Below are 23,942 nucleotides of genomic sequence, written 5' to 3'. Positions count from 1 at the left end.
TGGCGCGCCAACCTGACAGAGTCAATACGCGCGCCTACGTGTCATCTTTGCCCTGACCTGCAAACTTGGTCTCTGCTAAACTTGTTCACGCTTGGGGGGTTGGTACTACCCTACCCCAGAACGACCATTCATGCAGTGTTACAATATGTACCTAAAACTTTCCGCTAGTTCACACACTCACTCATTTATACCATCCAGGGCGCACAAAGGAAAGGAAAGGAAAATGGGAAACCTGGTCACAACAGAAAAAAATTCAATAAATAACACTGTTTAGTCCATTCTCTCCATTGGATACCAGCTGAGGTATTACCTGCAAGAGAAGAAACTATTGCTAATAATTTCTGCGTGCTAGCAATTTAATAAAACATTGGAACGGTATAACAAGTTCCGTTTCAATTTGTCCGGTGAATACCCGTTTATGATCTGCATTTCTTCTTGGTGTAGCAATTTTAATGCCAGTAGTGTAGAATGATGCTGAGGGAATTAGATTAGGAAATGAGACACTTAAAGTAGTAAAGGAGTTTTGCTATTTAGGGAGTAAAATAACCGATGATGGTCGAAGTAGAGAGGATATAAAATGTAGACTGGCAATGGCAAGGAAAGCGTTTCTCAAGAAGAGGAATTTGTTAACATCGAGTATAGATTTAAGTGTCAGGAAGTCGTTTCTGAAAGTATTTGTATGGAGTGTAGTCCTGTATGGAAGTGAAACATGGACGATAACTAGTTTGGACAAGAAGAGAATAGAAGCTTTCGAAATGTGGTGCTACAGAAGAATGATGAAGATAAGGTGGGTAGATCACGTAACTAATGAGGAGGTATTGAATAGGATTGGGGAGAAGAGAAGTTTGTGGCACAACTTGACTACAAGAAGGGATCGGTTGGTAGGACATGTTTTGAGGCATCAAGGGATCACAAATTTAGCATTGGAGGGCAGTGTGGAGGGTAAAAATCGTAGAGGGAGACCAAGAGATGAATACACTAAGCAGATTCAGAAGGATGTAGGTTGCAGTAGATACTGGGAGATGAAGAAGCTTGCACAGGATAGAGTAGCATGGAGAGCTGCATCAAACCAGTCTCAGGACTGAAGACCACAACAACAACAACAAACAGTGTAGAATCCAGTGTACAGACGTCTATAGTATGCCGTTCATAATGACAGTAGAGGAAAAATTAAATTGTGGCAGTATTTTGGATTGATCTTTGTAAATGATACTTGAAAACAATGTTTAGCATTTCCGTTTCTGTAGTGGTGTCACCAGTTTCAGTTCCTTTAGTACCTATGAGTCTGCAAACTACCTTACGTAGTCTTTACTCATCATTACAATTGCTTTGGGTTTTGCGAAACATTTTTCAGTAATATTTTGTTAGACAGTCAGCTAGAGCTTCACGCATAGTTCCTGTGACAGCCAAACTTGTATTCTTTCGCGCCTCTCGATCTGTAGTTCACGAATCCACTCAGCTGAAGTTGTCCTGGCGAGATATAGACGTCATTTTTTTTTTTTTTGCAGAAATCACGCACGAGCTGATGACGGCACAGTGCTTCGTATTCTTCTCGGCCGGCTTCGAGACGTCGTCTACGACGATGAGTTTCTGCCTGCACGAGCTGGCGCTGCACCAGGACGTCCAGGAGCGAGTGAGGGCGGAGATGGACGCGGTCGTGCGCAAGCACGGCGGCGCCATCACCTACGACGCTATCCAGGACATGACCTACCTCGACCAGGTCGTGGCGGGTGCGTCTCCACTCACGCAATACGCAGACGCTATCAAGTTTCTTCTGTTTTTATATGGCGCATAACATCACATCTAAGGAAATGATCTTAACAGAACTTGGCGGTTCAATTGCAGAGACCTTCAAACCTCACGACATCTCGTAGCTAAACAAAGGACCCAGACGATTCTTAAAGTTGTGTGTCACTTGAGGAAACCTATCTCAGTATTCGAGATGAAATGATCTCTGTGAACAGTGTTGCTGTAAAGTGGCTGTTGGGTGTTAGCTACAGCACTGTTCCCATCACTAATCAGACTAGCTACAGAAAGCTGTACTAAAAGAAAATTAACAGTAATAACTTATTCTGTTTATTTTTCCTTTAAAAGCTACGTTACTGAATAAAATCAGTGAGATTGGATTTATGTCCTCGATACATACACACAAGCGCTGTATTACATTCAAGCCTCTTCATCTACCAGTTACCATTACAACCTACATCCGTTTTTACCTGCTTACTGCGTTGATCTCTTGGTCTCTCTCTACAGTTTTCACCCAGCACACTCCCCTTCAACGCTAAATTAGTAACCCCCTTGATATATGAGATTGTATCCTATCAAACATTCCCTTCTTATAGTCAAGTTATGTCACTCTTTTCTGGAAAATTCTGTTCATTATCTCCACATTTGTTTAGTTGATCTAATTTTCAGTATTAATCTGTAGCACCACACTTCAATTCCCTTCTTGTCTGAACTCTTTATCGTCAAAGTTCCACTCCATACAACGCTACACTCTCGCACAAATACACTCCTGGAAATGGAAAAAAGAACACGTTGACACCGGTGTGTCAGACCCACCATACTTGCTCCGGACACTGCGAGAGGGCTGTACAAGCAAAGATCACACGCACGGCACAGCGGACACACCAGGAACCGCGGTGTTGGCCGTCGAATGGCGCTAGCTGCGCAGCATTTGTGCACCGCCGCCGTCAGTGTCAGCCAGTTTGCGTGGCATACGGAGCTCCATCGCAGTCTTTAACACTGGTAGCATGCCGCGACAGCGTGGACGTGAACCGTATGTGCAGTTGACGGACTTTGAGCGAGGGCGTATAGTGGGCATGTGGGAGGCCGGGTGGACGTACCGCCGAATTGCTCAACACGTGGGGCGTGAGGTCTCCACAGTACATCGATGTTGTCGCCAGTGGTCGGCGGAAGGTGCACGTGCCCGCCGACCTGGGACCCGACCGCAGCGACGCACGGATGCACGCCAAGACCGTAGGATCCTACGCAGTGCCGTAGGGGACCGCACCGCCACTTCCCAGCAAATTAGGGACACTGTTGCTCCTGGGGTATCGGCGAGGACCATTCGCAACCGTCTCCATGAAGCTGGGCTACGGTCCCGCACACCGTTAGGCCGTCTTCCGCTCACGCCCCAACATCGTGCAGCCCGCCTCCAGTGGTGTCGCGACAGGCGTGAATGGAGGGACGAATGGAGACGTGTCGTCTTCAGCGATGAGAGTCGCTTCTGCCTTGGTGCCAATGATGGTCGTATGCGTGTTTGGCGCCGTGCAGGTGAGCGCCACAATCAGGACTGCATACGACCGAGGCACACAGGGCCAACACCCGGCATCATGGTGTGGGGAGCGATCTCCTACACTGGCCATACACCACTGGTGATCGTCGAGGGGACACTCAATAGTGCACGGTACATCCAAACCGTCATCGAACCCATCGTTCTACCATTCCTAGACCGGCAAGGGAACTTGCTGTTCCAACAGGACAATGCACGTCCGCATGTATCCCGTGCCACCCAACGTGCTCTAGAAGGTGTAAATCAACTACCCTGGCCAGCAAGATCTCCGGATCTGTCCCCCATTGAGCATGTTTGGGACTGGATGAAGCGTCGTCTCACGCGGTCTGCACGTCCAGCACGAACGCTGGTCCAACTGAGGCGCCAGGTGGAAATGGCATGGCAAGCCGTTCCACAGGACTACATTCAGCATCTCTACGATCGTCTCCATGGGAGAATAGCAGCCTGCATTGCTGCGAAAGGTGGATATACACTGTACTAGTGCCGACATTGTGCATGCTCTGTTGCCTGTGTCTATGTGCCTGTGGTTCTGTCAGTGTGATCATGTGATGTATCTGACCCCAGGAATGTGTCAACAAAGTTTCCCCTTCCTGGGACAATGAATTCACGGTGTTCTTATTTCAATTTCCAGGAGTGTACCTTCAGAAAACACGTCCCAACACGTAAGTCTATATCCGATGTTAACAAATTTCTCCCCTACAGAAAATCTTTTCTTGCAGCTGACAATCTACATTATATATCTTCCCTACTTCAGACTCATCATCACTTAATTTACTGACCGAATAGCAATACTCAGCTACTCTCGTCCCCTTATCATATTTCCTCAATATCGCCTCATGTAATTTCACAACATTCCATTTCTCTCCTTTTACTTTCGTTGATGTTTTATATCATTCTTTAAGGACACTATCCATTCCATTCAACTCGTCTTCCAAATCCTTTGGTATTGGCGGCAGAAATACAGTGTCGTCGGCAAACTTTAAATTTTTATATCTTTTCTCTGAGCTTTAATTTCTTGACCCAAATTATCTTGGGTTTCCTCTGGCTACATGTACAGATTATTACATCCGGAAAAAGCTATAACACTGTCTCACTGCCGAAGCAAACACTGCTTGCCTTTCATGGCCTTCGGCACTTATAATTGCCGTCTTATTTTCCACACAGGCTATAAACAGCCTTTCGCTTCCTATATTTTACCACTGCTGCCTTCAGAATTTCAAGGAGTGTCTCCAGTCAACATTGTCAGAATCTTTCTCCAAGTATACCAATACTACAAACGTTCGTTTGCCTATCGTTTAACTAGCTTCTTAGATAAATGATAGGATTAGTCTTGCCTCGCGTGTACCAACATTTCTCCGGAATAGAACCTGATCTTCTCGGAGATCGGCTTCTACAACTTTTTTAATAAAATTATAAACAGCCGACCAGTTGCAACGGATAAAAAAATTATTTACTGAGGTTTCGACAAATATAAATTTGTCTTCTTCAGAAGGTAACAACCTACGGGTAATGAACATCATAGCTTACATTACAAAATTAAGAAACTTATAAGCCGAGAATTTTTTTTTCTTTTTTCTTTATTGAATTTCAATTCCCCCCGAAGGGGGGGGGGGGGGGGCTGGCAGCAGCCTAGTATGCCGCTCTTCAGCCTACAGATTTTGCGAGAAAGTTCAAGAGAATAAATAATGAAAAACAGGCGATAAAATCGGAGACTTAAGGAGCAACATGGCGAAAAGAAATCGTGGAACTTAAAACAAACAACAGAGGGATGATGATGCTAATAAAATACATACGAAGCAGACAGGGAAAACAATATACAGACAATTAAAAAACACGGCGACAGTCTGGATTCTGTTCGCAGAAGACATAAAATTCACACCTAGCGACAGCATGGTTTCTGTTCGCAACACGAGAAAGACAAACAACACTGAATAGTCACTGGAGCACTGCACTAAAAAGTTGGCAAATGTGACATACCACAGTCGAGAGCAGGTGGGGGGGGGGGGGAAACTGGACAGAAGATGGGAAAACAAAAAAGGGGGCAAAGGAGAGTAAAAGCGAAGGGGAAAACCGGGAAAGGAGCTGATGGAGGATGAGGACCCATAAGAGGGGTGGGGGGCAGACGCGACAGGGAGTGGGGTAGGCAGAGGAGGGAAATACAAAAGGACGGGGGGGGGGGAGAAGGGAGGTAGGGAGAGGTTTAGTGGGGAGAAAACAGGACGGAAGGGGGGGAAGAGGGAGCCCAGGGAAAGGACAGAGGAAAGGAGGGGGAGTGAGGATCAGAGGTGATAGGAAGGATAAATGGAGGGAGAGAGGGCATCGTCCGGGAGGGGGAGTTGACGGAAGCCACCTTGGGAAAGTAGATGGAGGGTGTAGAGATGGAGGGTAGGGGGGACACAACGGTGAAGACGTGGCAAGGGGCGTGGATGGGAGAGGAGAGGAGCAACCAGGGGGTGAGGGGGTTCAAGACGGCGGGAGGTGTAGAGGATGCGGATATGTTCGAGGAATAGGAGCAGATGGGGGAAAGGAATGAGATCATAGAGGATCCGCGTGGGGGACGGGAGGCGGATACGGGAGGCGAGGCGGAGTGCATGATGCTCAAGGATCTGAAGGGACTTATAGAATTTGGGGGGGGGGGGCAGATATCCAGGCAGGATTGGCATAACAGAGGAGCCAAGAATAAATTTTAAGACAGATTAGACAGCTCTTGCATTACAGAAGTATGAGAACGACGACTGGTACTTCGAATTTTACATTAGTAAGGACTAATGTACCATCGCCGTTTTTACAATTGTCGACATAGATCCATGTGTCAAAAATAAAATATAGCCCTAGAATTAGGATTTGTGGCGTTAATATAAAATAGCTCATGGATCTTGCAGGGCTCACAACCGACTGAGTGTAATCGGCGAGTGTAGTTACTCTGAAAGCAGGGCAGGTGGCGCTCGTGCCGGGAAACATGTGCCAATTGGCGCACGAAGGCAACGTGTAAATTATCAATATTAATAACGTTCTTAGGTAGAGTAACAATAAAAAAGGAAGGAAATTAACACTCCCGCTATAACAGTATGGGAGCATTGGTCCAAATAATGTCGTTATACATCAAAAAAGGCAGGTGGCTCTTACGCCGAGAAACTTACACCCAGTGGTACATACAGCCAAAATATATAAAAAAAATTACATTACTATATTAGTGAAGCCCACGAACGGTATACATGTCAGAACTTTAAAATTGACAATAATGGCTCTTGTCGAGAAAGAATTACGAACACTAGTACACGATCCTGCTAGTACACAGTCACAGGAAAAACAAAAATTTTAGAGCCAGGTAAAATCACATAAGGACCGATGTGGTAGCAAACATACATCGTCACATAACCATCATTACATAAAGGGTAGTAAGCCTAAAGCACTGAAGGTGCATCATAGCTTCCTGAGGAAATAAACCACTAAGGTTACCAGCATTAATGTTATATCGTAAACAGTACAGGTTTAAAGGCTTCGAAAAATGGTTTACAAACAAGGTTCAACTGGTCGTTCAGTATATTACCATCCTTGAGCTCAAGATGTTTGAACGTTTGTAACTGTTGCCGCAGATCTAATCTGCGCACTTTGTCTTCTCTGTATAGGACAACAATGTCTTCTAAATGTTTTGGCGTATGACTGGCTATCGGGAGGTGTTCAGCAAAAGTAGATTTGTGAATATTCGCTCCTTTCTTACCTAATAGGTGTTCTTTATATCTTGTTTTCACAGCTCTGCCTGTTCGACCAATATAATATGAAGGACAGTTGTTACAGGTTAGTTTGTAAACCCCTGAATTGGAAAATCAATCGCCGGCGATCTCTACTGAATGTACAAAATTTCTCTTTAAACTGTTATCTGTAGAGAAGGAGACATTACATTTATACAGTTCAAACGTACCTAAGTTCTGTATTTTAATTTATAAATCATACCTGCAACCAAGTGTTCGTCTAAAATTGTGAGCCATATGTTTGTGACTATTACAGCTCCATCTGTCACAAAGCGAAGAAAGTGGTCCAACTAAAACATTGATATTTCTTTACGTACTACACGAATATGTAATAAAAATGAGGGTTCGTATTTAAAAAAACGCAGTTGATATCCATTTAACCAAAGGCAGCGCCATCTAGCGGGCCAACAATAGCGCCATCTGGTTTCCCCCTTCAAGCTAGACAAGATTCGTTCTTTGTAGTTTCTTCGTTTGACGCTTATTTCGTGAGACCTTTGGCCCTGTCACGATCAATGGACCACCCTGTATATTTCCAAATTAACTTGTGAGGGAGCCTTTCAAAAGCAGCCTCGCTGTGGAAGAATATCAGTTGTAACGGCCAGTTCTCTTATTGGTGTTCTATCAGCAGACCAGGTACTAGCATTAGCTTTTGCTGAGTACACCACCCCCACCCTCACCTACTTGGGCCTCACCATTGACCGTCACCTCACCTGGATCCCTCATCTCCGCTCCATCCAATCCAAAGCCCACAACCGCCTCCGACTCCTCGAACTCCTCTCTGGCCGGACATGGGGGTTGCACCCCTCTACCATCCTCCACACCTACAAATCCTTAATCCGTCCCATCCTCTGTTATGCCAGTCCCGCCTTGATATCTGCCACCCCCCCCCCAAATTCTATAAGTCCCTCCAGATCCTTGAGCGTCATGCACTCTGCCTCGCCTTCCGTATACGCCTCCCGTCCCCCATGCGGATCCTCTATGATCTCGTTCCTTTCCCCCATCTGCTCCTGTTACTCAAACATATCCGCATCCTCTACACCTCCCACCGCCTTGATCCCTCTCACCCCCTGGTTGCTCCTCTCCTCTCCCATCCCTGCCCCCTGCCATGTCTTCACTGTTGTGTCCCCCCTACCCTCCATCTCTACACCCTTCATCTCCTTTTCCAAGGTGGCTTCCATCAACTCCCCCTCCTGTATGATGCCCTCTCTCCCTCCATTTATCCCTCCATTCAACTCTGATCCTCACCCCCCCCTCCTTTCCTCCATCCTTTTCTTGGACTCCCTTTTCCTTCCTTCCATCCTCTTTTTTCCCCACCTACCCTCTCTCTGCCCCCCTTCTCTCCCCCGAATCCTTTTGCATTTCCCTCCTCTGCATTTTCCCATTCCCTCTCACGTCTGCCCTGCCCCTCCCTCCCCCCCCCCTTATGAGTACATTCCCTCCTTTGGCTTCCCCCCTTTCGTTTTTCCTCTCCTCCCTCCTTGTTTTCCCCCTCATCTGTCCAAGGTTCCCCCCCCCCCCATCTGCCCTAGGCTATGGTGTGTCTTCTTTGTGCCGATATTTAGTGCAGTGTTTACAGTGAGTGTTCAGTGTTGTGTGTCTTTTCCGAAGTGTTGCGAACGGCCGTCATACTGTCGCTGGATGTGATTTTATATTTCTTGCGAACAGAAACCAGACTAATGTTACTTAAAATCCGTCTTGACTGCATTTTTTTTATTCATATGACCGGTTTCGGTTCATTCAGAACTATCTTCAGATCTAATATTTCAGTTACAGGAGTAACCCTCCAAATCTAGCAACTTGCACATGCTACGTCACATGCATGCATAGCATGTGAAAGTTGCTAGATTTGGACGGGTTACTCCTGTAACTGAAATATCAGATCTGAAGATGGTTCTGAAAGAACCGAAACCGGTCATATGAATAAAAAAAAAATTTGCAATCAAGACGGATTTTAAGTAACATTAAAAAATCACTGATTGCTGTTATCCCATAAGACATTATGTCTGTTTTTGCAAAGAAACCAGACTGTCGCCATGTTTTTTAATTGCCTGTCTAGTATGTTACTTGTCTACATCCTGTGTATTTTTAGTCGCTTTGCCAACCCTTTGCTTTATGTTTCAACTTTCCCCAATTTTCCGCCGTTTTAAAGTTTAAGTCCCCGTTTTATCGCCTGCTTTTATTGTTTCTTCTCCTTACATTTTAAAAAGTCTGTAGGCTGCAGAGCAGCGTAATAAGCTGCTGCCAGCCCGCCACCTTGGGGGGAGGAGTCGAAATACAATAAAGGGAAAAAAAGGCTGAGTACACGTGTGTGACTTAACAACAGGGGTTCAAGGAAATCTGGGTATTTCTTCACAGGCGATTCCCTTATATCCTCTCAAGAATTTCCTTTCGGCTGGAGACAAAGACGATTGGGTGAGAACTGAGCACTCTTCCACCTCTCTTTTACCATTAGACGTACGGGTGGTGACAGTCTGGTGAACAAAATGTGACGAAGGAGCGGAATGGAAAGTCCCGATGTGATTGCATCAGTAAGTTCATGTCTACCTGCTTGGAAAACTACTGTGTGGCTCTCAGTAAGCTCCTCGACTTCGTTGCAGAGACGCTGCGCATGTACCCGCCGGTGCCGTTCCTGGACCGCGTGTGCGAGGTGCCGTACAAGCTGCCGGGGTCCGGAGCGGTCATCGAACCAGGCACCAGGGTCTTCATTCCGGTGTGCGGCCTCCACAGCGACCCCCGGTACTTCCCACAGCCCGACAAGTTCGACCCGGAGAGGTTCAACGAGCGGAACAGGGCCAACATCAACCGGAACGCCTACCTTCCCTTTGGGGAGGGACCGAGGAACTGTATTGGTAAGACTGTGACTGCAACTGTGCTACAGTTTGATACCCTGCTCTCACAGCTTGTCCTGCGTTATTTCCACTTTTGAGAGTTTTGGAATTTTAAAGGACACCACGTTCGAACACCTGTGGGTGCGCTATGAACTTTTATTCGTCACAGTGAACATGTTCCTGACCAAATTCATTCAGTAGTATCCCTGTGCAAGAGAAATGAAAATATAATCTCGTAATAATCACGATAAAGGCTTTTACAAAATTGCGATTGCAACGAATGAGAGCTGAAAACACAGATGAAAATATAAAAACAAGAAAATCTAGCAGGGCTCTTTCTTTATTGAAGATCCGGTGGGTCGCGAAGTGGAAGCCAAGGTGATGCTCAAAATTGTACTTGCAACAGCTAGCGACATCTTGCAACTACCTCTCCACATAGTCGTCGCTCCAACTATGACATTTGTCGTAGCGTTGTACCAACTTTCCAATCGTGCATTACATCAATTCTATACGCTGCTCTGTAGCTCACTGTCTATGTAAAGATGTTGCCTTCATAGCCAGCGTTTCATGTGAGTAGAGATGAAACACAGAGGGAGACATGTGATGAAACACTTCAAAGACTTAATGCTGCGATTTTTACTATTCGAACGGTATCTTAAGTAAGTGATCGTTCGACACGAAAATTAGACAATTTTGCTTATTTTAATTCTCTTATGTCCACAGTTTTATATTTTTGGTAACTCTTCCCATTCACAAAGGGAATCTTTGGCTCAGAAACGGGCAGTAAGGGCAATAAGTGGTGAAAGATCGTGAAGCTCTAGTCAACCTCTGTTCATTAGTCTGGGTATTCTGATATTGGCCCCTTAATATAAATATGTATATTCTTTACTGTCGTTTCTTGTTAACAATATAAGCTTATTGTCAAGAATTGGCAGCTTTCACTCAGTTAGAACTAGGCAGAAATCCAGTCTTCATTTCCGTCGCACTTCCTTGTCTCTTGTGCAGAAAGATGCGTGGTAAACTGCTGCATCCATTTTCAATAAACTCCCACAAAAATTCAAAAATCTTAGCAGTTGTCTTCGCGTTTTCAAATCCAGACTGAGGAGTTTCTTGATACGCACTCCTTTTACACTGTCCAGGAGTTCCTTGAAAAATTAAGCTGATTCCTATGTTATATTGTTGACTGCGTTTACATAAGCTTATGATGGAACGAGACGTGTAAAATTTTAAAAAAAATAGAAGAACTTCCTACCGAATACGCTGTAGGAGCGTCTTAATTGTCCCAACAGAGTGAGGCCAGAATCGTGATGAAGAAGGAAGTGCATGACAATTACGTTATGACGACTGCTTGAAACCAGGCGAGATATCTCAGCAGGCACCCATACAGTACTTGCCAGTTGGTACTATTTTCTGTGCATCTTTACGTGCTCACGGTACGCTCAGAACTGACAAGAGCGGCCTGACGCTCTCGACGAGCATCCTAGTGAATCTGCCAACACATCTCTGCAAAGCCTCGTCGGATTTTCACTGTGCTTTCCATTACGCGACAGATCGGACCTTAACGAACGAGTAGCCTTCGTGGATTAATATGGTGAGTTCATCTTGCAGATACGTGCACTAAAGCTATTTATTTTATCTTACATACCATTTATTGACGTCAGGGAAGATTAAGAGATTGTTATTATAACACAGACATGGAAGAAAGTCACAGTCATTTTTTATTTTATTTCATTGGGCATTGGATATACAAATACAGCACATTCAGACTCAGAAGGGTGCCTTTCCACAAAGTGCTAATCAATTTACAATAATAATTTCATTCACTTTATCAGTAACACTTAAATATGTATAATAGTCTAGAAGTTTCTGCTACATTGGCTAACAAACTAGTTTCTAAATAAAACAAAATAGACATGTAGAAATTCAAACCGATCTATTATGCTTTATGAAAAAGTTCAACTACTCCACGGGCAATTTACAGTTATGTGTTTCAAAAATGAAAACACATTTTCCTTGCTGCTACGTAGATTTATTTATAAATAATTAGATTAAATAAATAAAATACAGGCTACAGTAAACAAAGAATAAAGGGTGTTTCCAATTTACTGCTGTCGATGAGACAAAGACGTTGAAAAAAGGTTTTTCAGTGGCATGTTCACCTACATTTTTATTCGAATGAGCAGGTTTTAGATTGATTAGTACCTATTTTACACCACAGACATCCCTTCATTAACTAGGTTCCATACTCGTTTTCCAGTCTCTTATTATTCGTTTTGCGACGTTGTCATTGACGTTGTTTCACTAACTTGTTTCACAGTCACTTTGTGTGATGCAGTGTTATGCAAACATAACTCTTTCTACCTTTCCCGCCCTTTACTATTCTTTAATAATGGATCTTACCTGATATGTGTCTGATTACCAATGCATATTCTTTATAGCACTGTTTATTACCCGTAAAGGTAACGGCTTGTCACCTAGGTCTTTTTATATATTCTCCCCTTTCATTTAATGGTTGACATTAATGTGTAATAAAACGATCATGTGTATATAATTTCATTTGAACTTATTGGTACCACATAAATTGTTAATTTCCAGAATGATTGCATTTAATGAAAACGGCCAAAATCTAATTAATTTTATTGAATTCGTCCATTATGTAATATGTCTATAATGTATTTGTTTACATAATAACTCATAGATCACTGATGTCACATTGGGTGTTGTGTGTATGGTATATTTTATAGGGCCTGATGATGACGTTGTTACAACATTGAAACTATTTGCCAAAATAATAATGACACCTTAAATACAGCAAGAGGAATTTCTTCATTTTTAATATAAACATAAGTTTCCAGTCGAATCACATTATCCGTGGCCCATGCCTCATTGTCGGCTAGCTATTCGTAATCACGCCATTGCTCTTGTGGAGGTAAGAAATTTGACTGCGTCGGAGGCTTACATAGCATTCCAGGCCTTCTTCTGTTTACTCCCAGTAGCCTTTCCTTTGACTGTCAGTTGTAGGCCATTTCTTTGGAATGCGCACTGAGGTGACAGAAGTCATGAGATACCTGCTAATATCGTGTCGGACGTCCTCTTGACCGCCGTAGTGCAACAACTCAACGTGACATTTACTCAACAAGTCGTTGAAATTCCGCTGCAGAAATTCTGAGACGTGCTATCTCTATAGCTTTTCTTAACTGCGAAATTGTTGCTGGTGCAGGACTTTGTGCACTAACTGAGCTCACGGTCATCTGCCTTAAATGTTCAATGGAAATTGTGTCTTGCGATCTGGGTGGCCAAAGCATTCGCTCGAAATGTCCAGAATGTTCTTCATAACAATCGTGAACAGTTGTGGTCCGGTTACATGGCGCCTTACGTGAATTCCATGAATGGCTGCAGATGCTCTCCAAGCAGCCGATCATAACCGCTTGCAGTATATGATAGGTTCAGTTGGAACAGAGGACCCGGTCCATTCCATGTAAACATGTCCCACATCATTGTATAGCCATATCCAATTTGCACAGTCCCATATTGACAACTTCGATCCATGGCTTCGTGGGATCTGCGCAACACTCGAACCCTACCACCAGCTCTAACCAACTGACATCGGTACCAGGTCACGGCTTCCCAGTTGTCTACCGTCCAGCCAATATGGTAACGAGTCATCGGCCACTGTGTTGTTAATGATGTGAGGCAATGGCTGAAATTACATATTCTCGGCACACTTTTAACACTGTGGACTTCGGAATATTGAATTCCCTACCGATTTCCGTAACGGACTGAACCATGCGTCTAGCTCCAACTACCATTCCGCGCTCAACGTCTGTTAATTCCCCTCGTGTGACCATAATCACGTCGAAAACCTTTTCACAGGTGTCACCTGAATACAAATGACGGCTCCGCCAATGGACTGCCCTTTTACCCATATCTCGCGTACGCAGTACTACAGCCATCTCTACATGTGTACATCGCTAATCCATGAGTTTTGCCACCTCAGTGTGCGTCCCAGCAGAGATGTTTTACTTACGCTTATAATTTTTGTTGTCATCATATTCGTTTTTTATTGTGCAAGATTGGTTACCACATATTACTACACTCCATGCAAACCACATGAAAAGTCTGTCTCTACAGCTAATTGGTATAGTTTTCGACGTCAACAAATCTATCAGCTGTTACAAGCCATTTTACCTATATATTCTGTTTCAGATTTCGTCCACAAAGATTACACTATATTTTAACCACCAAGCTTCCAAAGTTTCTTATAGATTTTCTTTTTTCAAGAGATTTTCTTATCATATTCTGATGACATCTTAATGTTTTTGGAATCTCGTTACCTTGGCTTTTCGTGAATTTAGCTTGACTAGATACTCTTTAGTGACATCCACCACAAATTCTGGTTCCTCTTATTGGTCAGCAAACAATAATTCGTTATCTGTACGATTAATTGTCTTTATCCATTCATCTCCTACCGTTAACACATCTTATTTTTGACATGTTCATTTATCCGTACAACGCTTGCAAAATATGTCGTACCTGCTCCTAATCTCGAGTACTCATCGTACTTGCTCCTAATCTTGAGTATTCACTTGCTGACAATATTTCTGTACACAACCATCGATTATGTGTTTCGTGTGCATATAGCTTCTGGACATTTAGGGGAAATGTTGACATGTTATTTCCCTGACGAATACCGAAAACATTTGCTGTGTTACAATTCTGAAATAGGAGAATACTTAGCCCACTTAGTCTGCTTTGATAGTGCAGCTTTATCCGCGTTTTTTAAAAATGTTTTTCAACGATGTTGGTTATTTCCTACAACAAATGTATGAAACTGAGCATATACGCAAAGCAGACCAAAATGTTTTCAACTATAAAGTCGTTACTGATTATTGTGCCTAATAGTTAAGTTAGCTATACTGGCGGTTCAGGTTAATTTAGTTTCACGTGTGACAAAAAATAAACGGTTTCTAGATTTTTGTTCGTCTTTCTCAGGGTCCCATTCTTCGACTGGTAACAACAAAATCCTTAAACGATCCCTTTGTTGTCCATCTATCTGTCTGTCCGACTGTTAATAACCGTTTTTCGCAGGAAGGAATCGACGTATCAAATGGAAATTTATGTCACATATTATAGTCTACCGTCACTTTGCTGGGCAGAAAATTTTAGCTTCTAGGTCAACGTAAGTTTATGTCACATGTTTTGGTACTCTCAAACTCATGTCTCAAAACTCACAGGGTACATTCCAGTTGACCTACAATCATAAAATTTGGCAAAACGCTGGGTTTCTTTGTACAAGTACAGAAAAAATTCCGAAATTTGTTTAGTTGGCGTCATATCACAGAAAAAAAATTGTCATTTTTATCAAACTGTCTGTCCATGTGTTAAATACCACTTTCTCTCATGAATGTGGAGGCTATCAAGTTGACAGAATTGTCACATACTAATGTCTGTGGTGATCTGACGTTGTGAGACATTTAAGCCTCTAAGTCAATGTAGTTAGCAGATACTTCCATTTATGTCACATATTTTGATACTGGTAGACCCACACATGAAAAGCTATAGTGTACATACAGCTGACCTACAACCATGAAATTTGGCAGGAAGTAAAGGAGAAACCTGGAATATTGTTTATTTTTATAACACGAAAAAGTATTATCTTGAATTTTTTATCTTTTTGTGTGTCTGTACGTCTGTTAAATCCCTATTCAATCAGAAACGGACAGGCGTATAAAGTGCTAATTTATGCTATATACTAACGTCCATGGTCCCTTGGCTGTGTAAAAAGTGTAAGCTTGTGAGTCAATGCAGCTAAAAATTACTTCAAGTCTCATATTTTGATACTGACAAACTCATTCATCCCATCATATAGGGTACACCCCCATCACCTAGTTGTTCCAAACCTTTCTTAGAGCATTGTCCTTCAGTGCAATCAAACACAAGCTAATATCCCCGCCTTGTCCCCCACGCCGCACACTTTCGTCGGTTGACCCCCCTCCCCTTATTATCACCAACTTCATCACCTAATTAAACTGTAGAAAGAAAGGTTTTCTTTGGAACACTTCTTTTCTTTTAAATTATGAAAGATGAATGATATTTAGTTTGTGTTTGTGTGTTGCGTGTGTGTGTGTGTGAGAGAAAGGGATGGCTATTAGATAGACTGACGAAGTGATTCGTGGTGCATCAAAAGTGCTACCCGAAACTCCTTCTCAGATAAGAGAAATAGCGATCCACAGTGAAGTAGACATTTGTTTCAAAACATACTTCCCTGCGTTACTCCTCCACAACGCGGTACTTCCTTTACCTGCACACTGCAATCCCACTTACAGTCAAACTAGGTCAGATGTGTGCTTTATACTTACAGATTCAAAATTGCGGCGCTCCTTGCTTCTGAATTGGCAGAAATTGGAAGAATTCAGGCTGTTAGTGCTTTGTGTCTAACCACTCTAATAATAATAATAGTAGTAATAATAATAACACAGTGTACAGCACTATAGTAATCCTTACGTAGTTACAGCTGTGTCGTGTTGTCAATTAGTTCGTTTATCTGTTTATAAGTGAGTAATGGAGCCATTCATGGACTACTGCAGGTACTATTTACAACATGTGGAAGACATTTTCTTGAGATATTTGGCATTTGTTATGTATACGTCTCACTTTGATCATCACCAAAGTACGAGAAAAAGCACAAAATATGTGTGTAGAGGGTGAACTATGTGAAGAACCTTTAATCTCCACTGCATTAATGGTACTAATTGAGAAAAAGAAATTATTGGTAACTTACATAGTCAGTATTAGAGTCTTACAAAATTGTGATAGCAGTAATGATCTTTTGAAAATAATTTAGTTTCATGACTGAAACAGAATTAGATTAGATTAGATTAGATTAGATTAATACTAGTTCCATGGATCATGAATACGATATTTCGTAATGATGTGGAACGAGTCAAATTTTCCAATACATGACATAATTAAGTTAATTTAACAACATACTTAAGTTAATATAACAAATTTTTCATTTTTTTTAATTTTTTAATTTTTATTTTTTTTAAATTTTTTTTTAATTTATATCTAAAAATTCCTCTATGGAGTAGAAGGAGTTGTCATTCAGAAATTCTTTTAATTTCTTCTTAAATACTTGTTGGTTATCTGCCAGACTTTTGATACTATTTGGTAAGTGACCAAAGACTTTAGTGCCAGTATAATTCACCCCTTTCTGTGCCAAAGTTAGATTTAATCTTGAATAGTGAAGATCATCCTTTCTCCTAGTATTGTAGTTATGCACACTGCTATTACTTTTGAATTCGGTTTGGTTGTTAATAACAAATTTCATAAGAGAGTATATATACTGAGAAGCTACTGTGAATATCCCTAAATCCTTAAATAAATGTCTGCAGGACGATCTTGGGTGGACTCCAGCTATTATTCTGATTACACGCTTTTGTGCAATAAATACTTTATTCCTCAGTGATGAATTACCCCAAAATATGATGCCATATGAAAGCAACGAGTGAAAATAGGCGTAGTAAGCTAATTTACTAAGATGTTTATCACCAAAATTTGCAATGACCCTTATTGCATAAGTAGCTGAACTCAAACGTTTCAGCAGATCATCAATGTGTTTCTTCCAATTTAATCTCTCATCAATGGACACACCTAAAAATTTGGAATATTCTACCTTAGCTATATGCTTCTGATTAAGGTCTATACTTATTAATGGCGTCATACCATTCACTGTACGGAACTGTATGTACTGTGTCTTATCAAAATTCAGTGAGAGTCCGTTTACAAGGAACCACTTAGTAATTTTCTGAAGGACAGTATTGACAAATTCATCAGTTAATTCTTGTTTGTCAGGTGTGATTACTATACTTGTATCATCAGCAAAGAGAACTAACTTTGCCTCTTCATGAATATAGAATGGCAAGTCATTAATATATATTAAAAACAGCAAAGGACCCAAGACTGACCCTTGTGGAACCCCATTCTTGATAGTTCCCCAGTTTGAGGAATGTGCTGATCTTTGCATATTATGAGAACTACTTATTTCAACTTTCTGCACTCTTCCAGTTAGGTACGAATTAAACCATTTGTGCACTGTCCCACTCATGCCACAATACTTGAGCTTGTCTAGCAGAATTTCATGATTTACACAATCAAAAGCCTTTGAGAGGTCACAAAAAATCCCAATGGGTGGTGTTCGGTTATTCAGATCATTCAAAATTTGATTGGTGAAAGCATATATGGCATTTTCTGTTGAAAAACCTTTCTGGAAACCCAACTGACATTTTGTTAGTACTTCATTGTTACAGATATGTGAAGCTACTCTTGAATACATTACTTTCTCAAAAATTTTGGATAAAGCTGTTAGAAGGGAGATTGGACGGTAATTGTTGACATCAGATCTATCCCCCTTTTTATACAAAGGTATAACAATAGCATATTTCAGTCTATCAGGGAAAATGCCTTGTTCCAGAGAGCTATTACACAGATGGCTGAGAATCTTACTTATCTGTTGAGAACAAGCTTTTAGTATTTTGCTGGAAATGCCATCAATTCCATGTGAGTTTTTGCTTTTAAGCAAGTTTATTATTTTTCTAATTTCAGAGTGAGAAGTGGGTGAGATTTCAATTGTATCAAATTGCATAGGTATGGCCTCTTCCATTAACAGCCTAGCATCTTCTAATGAACAGCTGGATCCTACTATATCCACAACATTTAGAAAATAATTATTAAAAATATTTTCAACTTCTGACTTTTTGTTCGTAAAGTTTTCATTCGATTTGATGGTAATACTGTCTTCCTGTGCTCTTGGTTGACCTGTTTCTCTTTTAATAATATTCCAAATTGTTTTAATTTTATTATCAGAGTTGCTGATTTCAGACATGATACACATAATTCTGGATTTTTTAATAACTTTTCTTAATATAACGCAGTAGTTTTTATAATGTTCGATAGTTTCTGGGTCACTACTCTTTCTTGCTGTCAGATACGTTAGGTGTTAGGATAGGGTACGCCCCAATCACCTAGTTGACCTAGTTGTTACAAACCTTCCTTAGAGCATTGCCCTTCAGTGCAATCAGACAATAGTTAATACCCCCGTATCCCCCCCCCCTCCCATGAAGTATGCCAATAACCAAGGTTTGACAGTACAAATAAGGGAAAATATCCGAAAGTTGTGAAAGTGGAATTTATTTACATTTGAGATTACAAGGCATTCATATCCCGTCAAAAGCGTAATGAAAATATATTACTGCATGAAAACCTAAAATGAAAGTGGCGGTCGTGTTCTAGTACATAAATAATAAATTTTTATTAAATTTTCTCTCTCTACAGATATAAACTGAGGTCCCTCGTTCATTTCTTTTTGTGTGTCTGAGTTACTCTCATGAACTTCTGTAGAGATTTTGGTAACGTCTTGAATTCCCGTAACCGATATCTTGCCAGTATCGATAACAGGCAATAATCGTCGAGATCCTCGGTTTCCGGACTGGATGAAGTATCTGCATAGAATAGTTTGTACGGAACCCTCGGTGCGCGAATCTTGAGCAACTATTTTAATAAAGATGTGCCGCATGCTGAAAATGTCATTTCACGGAATTTAATTCTCCTGTTGACCAGGCATTAAAAGAGACAGTTCATGTGTTACTTTTTGAATAACGTAGTTATCCCAACGCCAATGAAGACACTTGTTGACTGATATGATTGTTACCCAGCTTCAACTTCATACGTCATGCTTGTAAAAATTATCTACAGATGAATAGAATAAGTGACAGAAGCTACCTTGGTGGAAGATCAATTGGGATTCCAGAAGAATGCGGGAATATGTGAGAAAATGCTGATTCAGCAATTGATTTTGAAAATAGGGGCAAGAAAAATAATTCAACATTTACAGGATTTGTAGATTTAGAAAGCATATTTGACGATGTAGACTTATATGAATTCTTCGAAACTCTGAAGTGTTGGAAGCAGTTTTCTGAAAGAATATTACATAGAAGCGAAACGAGAGCAATAAATGTTACTGATAAGCTGAGAGAAAAATCTTTGGAAATGTGATACTGCGGAAGAATGCTGAAGGTTTCATTGAGAGATCAAACTATTCTTTTAGAGTTCTGAAGTGTTAGACTGTCTTCGTCTAGAGTGAAATGGGCGTGGTAAGTGGCACAGATAAGACGACACGTTTTGGAAATATGATGACGGTGAGAATGCTGAAAATATTATGAATGGACGGACGGAATAACTCGCAAAGAGGTGCAGAACAGAACTGGAGACAAAAAATAGAACACAATAGAACTAAAATAAGACGTAATTAACCCGTTAGTAGAGGAAACTGTGTGGAGTGAACAATGGAGTGGTAGAAAAATGCTTGACGAATGTAAACACGTTCGAGAGGATACAGGCTGTGGAAGCTATGCGCACAGAACATTATCAGAATAACATGGAGGACTGCAATAAGGCGTTATTCACACGAAAGACAGCAATGATAGAAAAAAATTTATTCTCTTATTCCCATCCCCCCTAAAATGAGTTCTGTCATAGATACGTAAACGGTGCCACATAGTTTTTCAATAACTTATGTTAATTCCAGTATCGAAGACCTTTGTTCTCTACAATCACGAGTTCGTAACACAGTTCGGACAACCCGAAATGACTGAAGCACGGCCCATTCATACCCTAGTAATATTCTCTGTTGGTTTAAAGTGTATTTCTTGCTGAAATTAATTGTGCGAGCCTTAAATAGACAGTTTCAAGTGTTTGTCCCGTATTTCATACACAGCTAAGCAAAATAACGTTCTTGAACGTCTCTTTAAAACGTACTTCATTTTGTTGAGGTATCGTCTTAGTCCATGCCCCTACCCGATAATGCACTGGTGTGCAAACCTTAAGGGCAAAAGTGACTTTCGGTGATGTGTCACCACCAATTAAGATGCAGCTCGATAAAATCGGGACCATACATAAGAAGAATTGCTTTGGTGTGAGAGACAAAGTGACTGAAAGAAGGATGAAATGAACACAAATGCCTTTATTCAAAATCAAGAATTACAGTTAAGTCATCGCGATTTACGATGATCCCCTGGACATTACAAATGTGGGACATGTTTCTTAATAGGTTGTGTAAACACCACAGTCAGCAATACATACGAGGTGCATTCAAGTTCTAAGGCCTCCGATTTTTTTTTAATTAACTACTCACCCGAAATCGATGAAACTGGCGTTACTTCTCGACGTAATCGCCCTGCAAACGTACACATTTTTCACAACGCTGACGCCATGATTCCATGGCAGCGGCGAAGGCTTCTTTAGGAGTCTGTTTTGACCAATGGTAAATCGCTGAGGCAATAGCAGCACGGCTGGTGAATGTGCGGCCACAGAGAGTGTCTCTCATTGTTGGAAAAAGCAAAAAGTCACTAGGAGCCAGGTCAGGTGAGTAGGGAGCATGAGGAATCACTTCAAAGTTGTTATCACGAAGAAACTGTTGCGCAACGTTAGTTCGATGTGCGGGTGCGTTGTCTTGGTGAAACAGCACACGCGCAGCCCTTCCCGGACGTTTTTGTTGCAGTGCAGGAAGGAATTTGTTCTTCAAAACATTTTCGTAGGATGCACCTGTTACCGTAGTGCCCTTTGGAACGCAATTGGTAAGGATTACGCCATCGCTGTCCCAGAACATGGACACCATCATTTTTTCAGCACTGGCGGTTACCCGAAATTGTTTTGGTGGCGGTGAATCTGTGTGCTACCATTGAGCTGACTGGCGCTTTGTTTCTGGATTGAAAAATGGCATCTACGTCTCATCCATTGTCACAACCGACGAAAAGAAAGTCCCATTCATGCTGTCGTTGTGCGTCAACATTGATTGGCAACATGCCACACATTCAGCCATGTGGGCGTCCGTCATCATATGTGGCACCCACCTGGATGACACTTTTCCCATTTTCAGGTCGTCATGCAGGATTGTGTGCACAGAACCCACAGAAATGCCAACTCTGGAGGCGAGCTGATCAACAGTCATTCGGCAATCCCCCAAAACAATTCTCTCCACTTTCTCGATCATGTCTTCAGACCGGCTTGTGTGAGCCCGAGGTTGTTTCGGTTTGCTGTCACACGATGTTCTGCCTTCATTAAACTGTCGCACCCACGAACGCACTTTCGGCACATCCATAACTCCATCACCACATGTCTCCTTCAACTGTTGATGAATTTCAATTGGTTTCACACCACGCAAATTCAGAAGACGAATGATTGCACGCTGTTCAAGTAAGGAAAACGTCGCCATTTTAAGTATTTAAAACAGTTCTCACGCTCGCCGCTGGCGGTAACCATCTGCCGTACGGTGCTGCCATCTCTCGGACGTATTGACAATGAACGCGGCCTCATTTTAAAACAATGCGCATGTTTTTATCTCTTTCCAGTCCGGAGAAAAAAAATCGGAGGCCTTAGAACTTGAATGCACCTCGTACTCTGCAACGTACTCCGGGAAAAGGGGCAAAGCCTGACCACTGTCGAATGACCTCTCGTTTCAGAAGTTCCTCAAACGAAACTTAGCGATGCGGCCGAGGTTTGTCATCCATGAAAACTAAGTTAGTACCTAATCCACCCCTGAAAAGACACACTTGGGGGAGGAATAGAATGACACAGTAATTTTGGCAGATGAATATACCGGCTTGAAGTACTAGGATGTCAGTACGTCCATGTAACATTATGCATCCACACACCATAACACTGGGCCACAAAAGGGACCACGTCCAACGATATTCATAGGTGCATTACATGCACCCATCACTTGCCATATGGCGGTACGTCCAGAAGCACTGCTCAGACTAAATCTCCGCTCGTCTGGGAAGAGAACGCGACTACACTCATCGTTAGTCCAATACCTAAGCTCTTGGCACTGTTAGAAACGTTGCCGCCGATGCGTGAGTGTCAACGAAACACAGGGCACTGGTCACTGGGCAGAGAGACCACCTTCATGAAGTCTCGGTGACACAGTGGGGCGTGAAATCTCGTGGTCTGCAGCCCCGTTAAATATAGTTGCAATTGCACCCGCCGTTCGGTGCCGGTCCCTTTTTGCGTGCTGCTGAAAGTCGCAATCGTCTGCTGTTTTAGCTGACTGTTGTATATCCTGCCCTCTGCTACAGGCTGCAGTGCCTGTGGTTCGAAACGGTCGCCATGCACGCGAAAGTGCTGTGAGGAATACCAAACTCCTAGGCTGCACTCGTCAAACTTATCGTTTATTCCAGTTTGCCAATGACTCTACCGCGTGTGGTCAAATGTCCGCAGCCCATGCTGCAATGACGAACACACCACAGCGCACAGTGACTCTTCCCTGACTGACATATACTGTCTTTCCCTGTTCCTTCAGCTGCCTTGTGTTGTGGGTCCAGTTTCAAAATTGGCGCTCTAGTCTCGCTGATCTCATGTCGTGCGACGTGCAACTATCTGTGCATGACTGGGAGGTCTCTGGCAACACGTACCGGCATCTCCAGTCATTTCAACCAAGTAGTAGTAGTTGTTGTTGTGGTCTTCAGTCCTGTGACTGGTTTGATGCAGCTCTCCATGCTACTCTATCCTGTGCAAGCTTCTTCATCTACCAGCACTTACTGCAACCTACATCCTTCTGAATCTGCTTAGTGTATTCATCTCTTGGCTTCCCTCTACGTTTTTTTACCCTCCACGCCGCCCTCCAATACTAACTGGTGATCAATTGATGCCTCAGAACATGTCCTACCAACCGGTCCCTTCTTCTTGTTAAGTTGTGCCACAAACTCCTCTTCTCCCCAATTCTGTTCAATACCTCCTCATGTGATCTACCCATCTAATCTTCAGCATTCTTCTGTAGCATCACATTTCAAAAGCTTCTATTCTCTTATTGTCCAAACTATTTATTGTCCATGTTTCACTTCCATACATGGCTACACTCCATACAAATACTTTCAGAAACGACTTCCTGACACTTAAATCTATGGGTTCTGTCTCGGGTTCTTCAGCCGACGTTCATCTAATGATTTTTCTGACGTTTCGCCAGCACGAATGGCTGGCATTATCAAAGCTTCACCCTCCACTGCCGTTGGT

The 23,942-nt window shown here is 42.3% G+C and overlaps 1 protein-coding gene across 1 annotated transcript in view; it reads left to right on the top strand.

The window, feature by feature from the left end:
• LOC126094798 (cytochrome P450 6a2-like) overlaps positions 1-23,942 on the top strand; it is a 230,274-nt gene that overhangs the window by 195,405 nt on the left and 10,927 nt on the right. Inside the window, exons 5-6 of the mRNA XM_049909364.1 lie at positions 1,509-1,730; positions 9,645-9,896. Of these exons, the coding sequence (XP_049765321.1) occupies positions 1,509-1,730; positions 9,645-9,896 (474 nt within the window). The remainder of the gene's footprint in view (positions 1-1,508; positions 1,731-9,644; positions 9,897-23,942) is intronic.

The sequence above is a fragment of the Schistocerca cancellata genome, chromosome 8 (genome assembly GCF_023864275.1).
Source record: "Schistocerca cancellata isolate TAMUIC-IGC-003103 chromosome 8, iqSchCanc2.1, whole genome shotgun sequence".
In the NCBI taxonomy this organism is placed as follows: domain Eukaryota; kingdom Metazoa; phylum Arthropoda; class Insecta; order Orthoptera; family Acrididae; genus Schistocerca; species Schistocerca cancellata.
This window is presented reverse-complemented; position numbering and strand designations above follow the sequence as displayed.